Source organism: Giraffa tippelskirchi, chromosome 13, assembly GCF_054371585.1.
Source record: "Giraffa tippelskirchi isolate mGirTip1 chromosome 13, T2T-mGirTip1v1.2.pri, whole genome shotgun sequence".
In the NCBI taxonomy this organism is placed as follows: Eukaryota; Metazoa; Chordata; class Mammalia; order Artiodactyla; family Giraffidae; genus Giraffa; species Giraffa tippelskirchi.
Genome location: NC_137287.1, coordinates 22,240,985 through 22,252,421, shown reverse-complemented (window position 1 = coordinate 22,252,421; position 11,437 = coordinate 22,240,985). Strand labels below are relative to the sequence as shown.

The 11,437-nt window shown below is 38.6% G+C and overlaps 1 protein-coding gene across 2 annotated transcripts in view; it reads left to right on the top strand.

Moving 5' to 3' along the window:
• The first annotated feature begins 287 nt into the window (after window positions 1–287).
• Window positions 288–11,437, top strand: part of UQCRC2 (ubiquinol-cytochrome c reductase core protein 2) — a 25,130-nt gene continuing 13,980 nt past the window's right edge. For both annotated transcript variants that reach the window (XR_014072617.1, XM_081554570.1), the window contains exons 1-8: window positions 288–407; window positions 2,919–3,002; window positions 3,101–3,250; window positions 4,310–4,374; window positions 5,863–5,919; window positions 6,142–6,266; window positions 8,609–8,706; window positions 11,211–11,268. Coding sequence is in view for 1 of the 2 variants with exons in the window: in XM_081554570.1 (XP_081410696.1) it covers window positions 375–407; window positions 2,919–3,002; window positions 3,101–3,250; window positions 4,310–4,374; window positions 5,863–5,919; window positions 6,142–6,266; window positions 8,609–8,706; window positions 11,211–11,268 (670 nt within the window). In the remaining variant the exon portion in view is untranslated. The remainder of the gene's footprint in view (window positions 408–2,918; window positions 3,003–3,100; window positions 3,251–4,309; window positions 4,375–5,862; window positions 5,920–6,141; window positions 6,267–8,608; window positions 8,707–11,210; window positions 11,269–11,437) is intronic.

Here is an 11,437-nt window from a genome sequence, read left to right as displayed (position 1 = left end):
TTCATTGGACAGTCTGGATCGGGAGAATCCAAAGTGGCGGGGGTGGGGGGAAGCTGCGATGTGCTGTCGCAGGAATAGTCAGAAGATTACAGAGTGGATATCCAGGCCAGGAAGAGAACTAAAAAAGCGGTAACTTAAATTATCCTCTAAATATTCCCTTACGAAACTATGCGTCTCCCTATCCTATGTCTTGGAGGAATTGGACTGGCCCAACCTCCAGGGAGCAGTAGAGCGCAGCCGGTAGTCTAGAGAGTCCCTCACGTAAGAGACGTGGGAAAGGGTGTCGCAGGGAAAGCTGGGTCACAGCAGCTGTCAGCCACCATCTTGCTTTCCTCTAAGGCGGCGGTGACCGAGGCTCAGAACAATCTTGAGCAATGAAGCTGTTAACCAGAGCCGGGTCCCTCTCGGTGAGCACAGCTGGCGGGCTTGGGGAAGGGTTGGAAAGCAGATGGTCAGCAAGGTCATGCGGACTGGAGTTGCCTGGTTTGGGGCCCCTGGGCGCTGGGCTTCGTTCTGCCCTTCAGCTGAACCCCTGCGGGCCCACTGGGCTGCAGGCTGGGTGGGTCAGGCGTTGGAAGGCCCGCTCATGCTCTGAGCAGAGGAGACCTAATGCGGGAAAACGTGCAGAGAGAGAGAGAGGGCTTGAGAGCAGAGGTGAAGCGACTCGGTGGAGACACCTTTGAAGGTCATTGCTGCAGTTGCGTGCAGGTGAAGGAGACCGCGAGATATGGGTCGCAGGAGGCCGGTATAGACCTAGTCCCCCATCCCTACCCTGTCAGCTACTGCCTTTGTTTCTTGGCATATCATATAGCATCAGCTTCTCCAACTGTTAAGCGGGCTTATGAGTAAAATCGTAAGAAAAAAATGAGCTAATACCTGTATAGCGTTTTTCAGTGAACCTGAAACTAGATTGCCTGTCGTGTCCTGGCTGCATGAAGTGTGCTTTTCTTGATCTCGTTTTAATATTTATCCAAGAGGGGTTCCTGGCCTTCTCTTTAGAGCTTCTTAAGTCTCCTTCTCCAAGTCCGAATGACACATAGCTGTCACTTGGGGAAAACTCCAGTATCAGTGTTATATCATTGTGGACTGGTGGTTATCAAGAGGGGACAGTCTCAACCTCTGAGGTTAAAACAACTCTTGGAGGCCAATTTTGCCTCCAGGGGGCATTTGGCAGTATCTAGAGACATTTTTGGTTGTGACAACCTGGGGGGTGGGGGAGTGCTACTGCTGAACATCCTTCAGTGCTCAAAGCCACCCACAACAGAATTATCCAGCCCAAAATACCAAGAGAGCCTGGGTTGCTAAGTAACCTAGTAATCTACTAGAAGAAGGTTCAAAAAACCAAGGAATGGGGTTTCCGGGTACTTAATATTTAAATAGATAAACTATGAGTTATACAAATGACCATGATTTAGACTGTAATTCTCTTAGCCTTCTTAGCACCCCTAAACTAACTGGTGATTTTAATAACCCTTAGAGGGTAGTCCAGTTGGACTGGCAAAAGACCTCAAAACCTCCTCCTCATTTGTTCCATCTTCACCTTTCAGTAGGAAAAAGAACTCTAAGATAATAGAGTTGAAGAGGACCAATGTAAACAAATTGCAATAAGCTTGAAAGCAATTGTTGTTTCTACTTACAACAATTACTTTACATAAGAATAAATTTATACATCTTTTGTTATTAAAACAAAATAGTAATTGTATGGACAATTACTAGGGTAATTCTTTGCAACAGGTTTGAATGGAACAGATTATAGAAAGTACATTATCAACAAAGTGTCACTGCTCAGGCACATTTGAGAGGAGAGCACCTAAATCTGCCTTAGCAACTGATGTGCCCACATATCTTAAATTTTTTACTTTCTGGAAAAATCAAAAGCTAGAATCACTAGTAGAGTTAACTGTACCACACCCAGCGAATGGAATTGATGATGATAAAGCAAAGCTAATTGTAATTTATAATTTGAAAGCGCTAACAGCAGATGAAAACTAGGAACCAACTTTTCGATAGTGCAGCATTGAAGCTGAATGCACAACCAGCAGCCCTCCTGGACAACATGAAGTAGGGACATTGCAGCCTCTGAGGGGCTCCTTGGGAAACTCAGGCAGCATGTTCGTTTAATCCTGGGAGTACCAAGGTTTAATTCTCAACATCTCTAGTAACCTTATGATCCTTAGACATAAACAGAATTAATTCTGTGGCACTGTATATAATTTGCCCAAAAACTGAATAAAATTACACATTTTGGATCCATTATCTGATGTTTAAGAGGATCCCTTCCCGTGGCTGCATATTACATTTTGAGAATCTGCTGTGGGTGAAGCTATCGTTAATCTCAGGGTATATTAGTCAAAGAAGATTAAAAAAAGAAAAAAACCCTTTAGTTGTGTAGTCTTAATGTAGCACAAAAGAGAGTGAAGATACTGTGGGAAATATTTGGGGGCTTGGAGGAAGTTTTCTTTGATACGCTTTTTAAAGGTTACTAAAATGATTAAGGAAATGAAGTCGTATTGGAAAGTAGACTAAAAAGATGAGGCTCTTTAGGCAGATAAGGGAAGCGGTAATGCTAAAATCTATAAAAAGATATGAATGTGGCTATTCCACACTTTTTCAAAAAGCATTAGAGCCTAGCAAGGACCACTTGGAGCTCTAATAAGGTAGTTAAAAGGTAAAAGAAAATGCAGTGAATCTTTATATAAGAAATGAACACGTCAACTCAGCGTTCCTTCAAGCTCTACAGATCACAAATAGAGATTTAAGAGTGGCATGGGTAAACTGGTGGGTTAGTTAATAGGTTAATCAGCTGAATCCTCCCATGGAATTTTTTACCACTGAATACCCTCTATTGTTTGGGCCAACTCGGATACAATGCACTATTCTTGTGAGAAATGTGGTAACCTGTCTTTTTTTGTGTTTAGAGATTTTATTCCCTCAAAGTTGCTCCTAAAGCTAAAGCCACAGCAGCCCCTGCAGGAGTGCCTCCACATCCTCAGGACCTTGAGGTTAGTCCCCCTGAGTTACTCACTGGCCACATATACACCTTACTGTTCTTGGTAATATAAAGACATTAATCACAATCCCTGCTTTATTTTATACACAGTTTACCAGGTTACCAAATGGTTTAGTGATTGCTTCTCTCGAAAACTATGCTCCTGCATCAAGAATTGGTTTGTTCATTAAAGCAGGCAGCAGATACGAGAATTCCAACAATTTAGGAACTTCTCATTTGCTTCGTCTTGCATCCAGTTTGGTAAGCATCTTTACTACTTCCGTGTGTTTAGAAATCTGTGATATCTTTGTCCTCCAGGAAAGAAAAACTAAAAGCAACACCCCTATGTTAGTTTCCTGGAGCTGCCATAACAAATTACCTCAAACAGTGTGGCTTGAACAACAGGAGTTTATCCTGTCATAGTTCTAGAGGCTAGAAGTCAAAGTCATGGTGTCAGTAGAGCCATACTCCTCCTGCAAAGGATCCTGCCTTTGTCTCTCCCACAGCTGCTGGTGGTCGCCGGCAGTCCTTTTCATTCCTTGGCTTGCGGCTGCATCATCCAGTACCTGCCCCTGTTCTCACGTGGCCCTCTCTGTCTGTGCCTCTGTGTCCAAATATCACTCTTACTGAAGGGCACACTCTTATCCAGCACGACCTCATTTTAAATATTTACATCTGCAAAGGCTATTTCCAAACAGGGTCACTTTTGTAGGTTCTTGGGTGGACGTGAATTTTGGGGACCAGTTTTCAACCAAGTACAGTCCCCTAATATAGCATGAAAAATCACAGAGAAGCAGTAAATTAGTGTCCATCCAGATGTTCGTGCTAGAGCATAAGAAATCAGTAAAAAGACAACATTTTTAGGATAGTGAGACACGTGTACATCCATGGCTGATTCATGTCAATGTATGGCAAAAAACCACCACAATATTGTTAAGTAATTAGCCTCCAATTAAAGTAACTAAATTAAATTAATTTTTTAAAAAAGAATCATGTACCAAAAGACATTTTTAATTTTTAAAAAGAAGTGCCAGAAATTGAAAGAAAATTATTTTTTCCCATATGCAAATCTCTTTCACAGTAGATTGAATCCAACAAGCATGTATTTGATAATTGAATTTTTATCTAAATATACTTTATATAAAAATCTATACTTGTGCTTTTGGGTCAACTTTGTTGGGTATTTCTTAAAAGGAGGCAGTATTTTTAGTTAGTGTTCCTTTTGAATTTAATGACAAACATTAGATTTTGACATAAAGTGATGTTTGGCAAACTTGGCATTAAAAACTACCAAAAACGGTTGTTTTTTTCTTTTCCAAGACTACAAAAGGAGCTTCATCTTTCAAGATAACCCGTGGAATTGAAGCAGTTGGTGGTAAATTAAGGTTTGTTAAAAATAAATAATCGGAAATAGTGAAAACACCAGAAGATGATCAGTTGTAAAGGAACTTTTCTCTGTTATCAAGGTGGTTAACAGTTTCTTAAGGCACAAGAAGGAAAAGACTGATGAATTTGACTGCATAAATGTAAAACATTTTTATGCCTTAAAGTAAAAATCTAAGTAACTGAAAGTAGGTATTTGCAACATATGTAATATGGAGAGGATTATTTGGAAAAATAAAGAACTGCAAATTAGGAAAACAACCAAAGAGTAAATGGATAGGAACAAAAATAGGAATAGGCTGTTCCCAGAAGAGAAGGCCAGAAACAACGATCTTTACTTATAATCAACAGTTCAATACCATTTTATACTGCTGATGGGAGTATGAGTTGATACAGCTACTTAGGAATGAATCAAGAAATTGCTGCTGCTGCTCCTAAGTCGCTTCAGTCGTGTCCGACTCTGTGCGACCCCATAGATGGCAGCCCACCAGGCTCCTCCGTCCATGGGATTTTCCAGGCAAAGAGTACTGGAGTGGGGTGCCATCGCCTTCTCCCAAGAAATAATCAGTTAATATTAAAAATGAGCATATTCTACAACCTAACAGTTTTTAATCCACATGCACAAAGGAATTCTTTATTGTGACTGGAAACAATCTAAATGCCTATCTTTAAAGAGGTGGATAAGTAAAGTATGATACAATAATATGCTGGGACTACTACAGTTAGGAATGAACAGCAGTTAAGAAATGAATTCAGTCTGTATCAACATGGCAGACTTAACAAAATGTTTTGTGGAAAACGAGTTTTAAGATTTTTTGAAGGTGTAAGGAGGTTTTTAACAAAATAATATGTAATGCTTATGATTATGTTTGTCTCAAGTGGGAGAAAGTATGAGAGCCTGGGAAGGATACAAAGAGATCTTCAACTTTAAAATTGCCTTTTCTTTTTTAAGTTGTGGTAAAATACACATAAGATAAAGTTTACCATCTTTAAAATGTGTAGTTGTGTAACAATAAGTGTCATTGAGCAACCATCACCACCACCCATCTCCAGAATGTTTTAATCTTCCCCAACCCAAACTGTAGCTGTTAAACACTACTTTCCCTTCCCTGAGCCCAAGGCAAGCACCATTCTGTGTTGTTTCCATGATTTTGACTACTCTAGGTATCTCATATCAGTGGAATCAAACAGTATTTGTTACCTTTTCATGACTGACTGACTTCACTGAGCAAAATGTTTTCAAGGTTTAATCATGTGTAACATGTCAGGACTTTATTCCTTTTTGTCAAGTTGAAATACTTAACTGTTTTCTTATTTCAGATTTTTTTAAATAATTGAAATCTTTAGTTTAATGTGCATATTTTTGTTCACTATTACTTATACTTTTAATACTTCAAAATATTTTTTCCAAAAGATTGATTTAATGAAGATATAAGTGAAAGCTTATTCTTCTGATTTAGATAATTCACTGTAATTTATTTTTGACTCAGCGTCACTTCAACAAGGGAAAACATGGCCTATACTGTGGAATGCCTACGGGATGATGTGTGAGTACCTGTGTGTGTTTATTTAGATGATCTGCTTTTAAAGAAATACTTAGTTGCTCAGTTCTGCTCTTTTTTTTTTAATGTGGCGTGACTTCTGATGTTGGTTTTGGATTATTATCTACAAACTGCCTAAAGTTTAATAAAAAGAGCATTACAGTTATGTAGAATGGATGTTCATTTTAAATTTTTGACTGGTAACTCTGAGCTTCATGTCTTCTGTAGTGATATTCTAATGGAGTTCCTGCTCAATGTCACCACAGCACCAGAATTTCGACGCTGGGAGGTAGCTGCCCTTCAGTCTCAGCTAAGAATTGACAAAGCTGTGGCTTTTCAGAATCCACAGGCTCGTAAGTGCACTTTCAGATTATATTCCATTGTTTCTAAGATACTGGGATTTCAAGAAAATCAATTTGTAGAGGAATAAAATTGCTGTTGAAATTCTTTTTCTCCTTGGGTTTGAAAATAAGCTTTCCAAAAATTTGTCCACTTTTTAAAACATTGTTCATTTCTAAGCATTTGTACCGTCGGTTATTTTTCATCATGTTAATATGTAAATTTATTATAGAATCCTAGGCCCTTCACCTGTGTTTTATGCCCATCCTCCCACCGCTGATTTTTTTTTGTTTTGTTTGTTTATTTATTGGTTGCACTGGATCTTCAGTGCTGCGCGCAGATTTTATCTAGTTTGGGGAAGCGGGCTTCTCGTTGCTCGGGCTTCTCCTGCTGTGGAGCATGGGCTCTAGGCCCGCAGGTTCAGTAGATGTGGCGCACAGGCTTAGTTGCTCCTCGGCGTGTGGAATCATCCCAGACCAGGGATCAAACCCATGTACCCTGCATTGGCAGATGGATTCTTAGCACTGTACCACCTGGGAAGTTCCCTGGTGTTTTTTGTTTTTTAACAGTCTTTTATTTTTAATTGGAGGATAATTACTTTACAGTATTGTGGTGGTTTCTGCCTTAAATCAACATGAATCATTGTGTCCCCTCCCTCTTAAACCTCCCTCCCACCTCCCTCCCTATCCCACCCTTCTAGGTTGTGTCAGAGCACCCCCTGGTGTTTTTTAATGATTGTTTCACTTACACCAAATCTGGCAGCAGTTTATTGCTGCTGCTGCTACTTTTACAGTTTTATATTGCTGTTATTGTTTAGTCAACTCCCTTTTATTGGGTTTTTCCAAAGCAATCAATTTTAAAAAAACTTTTTTGTATTCATGTTTGTGTTTATAGAATGTTTGGTTATATAACCTTGACAAGCATATCTGGCAGAACAAATCTGTAAGATAAAAAAAGCACCACTGACTCTTAGAAGTCATAGAACTTGTGGTAGGAGCAGAAATGTGCAGGTAGACCACTGAGGTATAAGCAGGTGACCAACTGCAGGGGCTCAGAATGGCATGCACTTCATTCACATGCAGGCCTGTCAAGTGTCTGGAACATAGTGAGTGCTTGGCTCCTGTTTGCTCATATTATATTTCATGGTGATAACTTTGTTACTCCAGACCTTTATCAAAGAAATAGACAGAATAGTAAAATTGTAGAAAAGATGACTTCTGTGTCCTGAGTAGCTTCCTTCCCCACTGGTAGCAGTGAGGTTCCAGCCCTCATCCTTTGTGCCTGAACAGTTATTGTAGTCTCCTGGCTGGTGTCTCTCTGCCAGGACATACCTCTTCAATCCATCTTCTGTGTTGCCATTATAGTTGATCATTCTGACATGAAAATCCAGTGAAAATCCTTTAAAGGCTTCTTATTACCCATGAGGTAAGGTGCAGAGTCTTTAACTTAGCATATGTGTTAACTCTAATGATCTTCCTATCTCCCTTATTTCTTGCTCTATCTCTTTCCCTCCTAGCTGCAATTCCCCTCAAACTGTTGTCATACTTTATGCCTTTGTCTATTTCCTCTGTCTGAAATGTTCCCAGATCTTTCACCTGGGAAACACCTACTCATCCCAGATTTTACTTCTCTTACTCCTTTCCTGTTCTCAGTGCCCTTCCCTAGTGATATACTACTAACGTCACACCCATAATACTTTTATAGTGTTTCCCCCTCAACATTTTGAGGGAAGGTGTGTGTCTTACTTATCTCTGTATTTCCAACTCAGTGCGTGGCATAGAGGGACTGCCCAAATAATAAGCAGATAAAAGACACACACCTCAAGCAAAGACACTGAACCAGGGAAGTGGGGACAGTGCCAGGGAGGAGTGCAGTTTGGCAGTAGCATCTGACCCCTGGAAGCTAGCAGTGTGACCTAACACTAACACTTGGCATATCTTTTCTCTTATCCTGACAACTCCCTCATTACCTAGAGAGGGAACCTAGAAGTAAGCAAAATCCAGATTAGCTGATTTAATCAAGGTGACACAGCAAGTCAATGACAGAACTGTAATTAGACTCAGACTTCTGAATCTGAAGCCCAGGCCATTCTGCTTTCCAGATGATACTAGGTAGATTAAAGTTTGAGAAATGTTTAGGTGGTTTCTGACATTTACAGGCTGCTATCAGAGAATCTTATTTTTCTCACCACATTCAACTGGCAGAATTTTAAGAAGTTGCTAGAGGTTAAATGATAATAAATTTTCGATGCTTGAATGTGATGACCAAAGTTGTATAGTTGTTTTCCAGGCTCTCTACATGGTGTTGTCTTTATTTAAATAATGTTTCTGTAACTGCTCCTTTACTTATTTTACAGACGTCGTTGAAAATTTGCATGCTGCCGCTTACAGAAATGCCTTGGCTAATTCCTTATATTGTCCTGATTATAGGATTGGAAAAGTGACACCAGATGAGGTACTGATAAAACACCTTACATTTTAAAATGTGCTTGTTTTCGCATTAATCTGAATGTTCATCTACCATTCAGTTTTGCTTGCTAATTTTCTTGTCTTCTAATTTAAGAGATTCTCTTGCTTGCTTTTTTTCCCATCACTTTGCTGCTTTTTTTTTTTTTTTGGCTATACTATGCAGCTTCTGGGATCTTAGTTCCCCTACCAGGGATCAAACCCATGTCCCCTGCAGCAAAGAGCAGAGTCCTGAACCACTAGGGAACTGCTCATTCATCAACTTGCTTTTTCACTAAAATTCTGTCTGAACAGTTTTTGTGTGTCTTTCAACTAAAAAAAAAAAGTGTTTATTATGAAAGGGGCACGTTCATTACAGAAATTTCAGAAAATAAAGACAGGCAAAATAAAGACAAAAAAAATCTCAGAGGTCTGAAGGCACTCATTGTTAGCATCCAGGTATATTTTTCTACTGGACCCTTTTCTTTGTATATGTATCTTTGAAACAGTATGTCAGTGTCTAAATACCATAATCGTGTGACCAACCACTCACTCCACGCCCTCGCCTCCCATTCCGTCATCAGCCAGCTCACCAGCTCACCAGCTCACCAGCTCACCAGCTCACCAGCTCGTTTGCCGTCTCCTGTATACCTGCCTCGCTTTGCTGGCGGTACAGATTTGTCACGTCACAGTCATGTATATATCATTAGAACTTTGCTTCCAAAATACGGAACATTAAGTATTAAATCTGCAAGAGTAGATTTGTGTATATAATCTTAATTTCCTACTCCTACCACTCACGGCCCCCCTCCCCAAATAATTTTTTTAGCGAAACACATTAAGAGAAAAACTGGGAATTATCAACACTGTCAAAGTACATGAGACTCAGAAGTTAAGGTTTTTTTATTCTCATTTCTGGTTATCCACTATAGAAAACTGAATTTTGTTTCCCTTTCCTTTTTTGACTTATTTCCTGGTTAAGAAAACGATTCAGTTATCAATTTAATGCCTACCATTCATATGATTCATATGGCACTTTTTTAAAAAATTAGAACTGGTATCATCCAACTTGGAACAGCCAGTATGTTTCGTAAGACTGACCTCTAGTGAGCTTCTGAAGCTTTTCAGAAATCAGATTCACTCTGTGAAGATATATTATTGAGGTAGCTAAAAGAATGTATATAACGGAACATTCACCTACAGGAATGTCTATTGTGGCATTGTATATAATTGCGAAAAATTAGAAACAAGTTTAATATCCAATATTAGAGAACTAGTTAAAGAACATATTAAATATCTGTAGAATGGAATACTATTCAACTATTCAAGAATATTAATAATGAAATTTTTATAGCATATTATCAAGGAAAGAAGAGTAATTTATGAATAGGATGTATTAAGGGGTCCCATTTTTCAAAAAGTAAGGTGTGTGTATCATAAACAAATACCAAGATGTTAACCATGATTATCAAAGTTACTAGCATTTTTAAAATGTATCCCTAGGCTAAAGGAAATTCTAAAGAAATTGGTGCTGGAACACTTTGAGCAAAAGCAGCATTCAGTAGAAAAACATCACCAGGAAAAAAATAGAATATGACTTTCCAAGATGGCTCCATAGATGGAGACAGCATTCATTTTAGGGCACAAATTCTAAATAAACTGAGCTTTAGCAAGTCTAAACATTAGTCAGGGAACCTTTTTAGCCACCACCACCACCACCTCCCCATGAATTTTTAACACCACAGATGTACTGTATATCTGTTTATGCACTGTATGTATATTTTTACTTTATATATAAAGGATTTTTCTTTCTGTACCCAAGAAGTAATTTTCACTCTCTTTGGAGCAGTAGTGTATCTGTTGAGAATGCATGTTTTAGCCCTACTTTTATATAAAGATTCCAAGATTTCACATTGAATCTACTATATTAGCCTATATTAGTAGGGAGGCATTGATGAATTTTTTTTTAAGCTTCCCAGATAATTCTGTAATCATCCAGGTTGGAAGCCCTGGTATAGACAGTAACTTAATAGCAAAAAAATCTTCAAAGACAGGCAAGAGGAATATAGTAATATAACTATTAGCTCTACAATAGAATGTTAACAACAGTGGTTTATTGCTACCTGTATAAAGACGAACCTGATGTACTACTTAAATCACATTATAATAAAAATCATAAACTTAGTCCCATTTCTTTAAGTTCAAGCCAATATGTGCTCTAATTTTTTCATTAACAGCTTCATTGAGATGTAATTTACGTACCATACAGTTCACCATTTAAAATGCACAATTCAGATTTTTTTTCTATTCACAGAGTTATGTAAGCATCACCACATTCAGTTCTAGAAATGGTTTTTAAAAGCTCAATTTAATTCAGTACTAGGTAGTCCCTTATAGTTCATTACAGCAGCTTTTAAGCCTGACTATTTATTTTCTGCTAAACTGCACTTTGACATTTTTATAGTTCTTTATATTTATACCAGTATAACCTGATAAATGTTTTCACTTTTTCAGTTACATGACTATGTACAGAATCATTTTACAAGTGCAAGAATGGCTTTGATTGGACTTGGTAAGTTGGCAATTACCTGCATGTCAGTTTGCTTCTTTTAAGTGTAGTTCTTTTAACTCACAGACAGAAAACAGACTTACGGTTGCCAAGGGGGAAGGGCGGGAAAGGGTTGGTTTGGGAGTTTGGGAAGAGCAGATGCAACCTATTATGTATAGAATGGATAAACAAC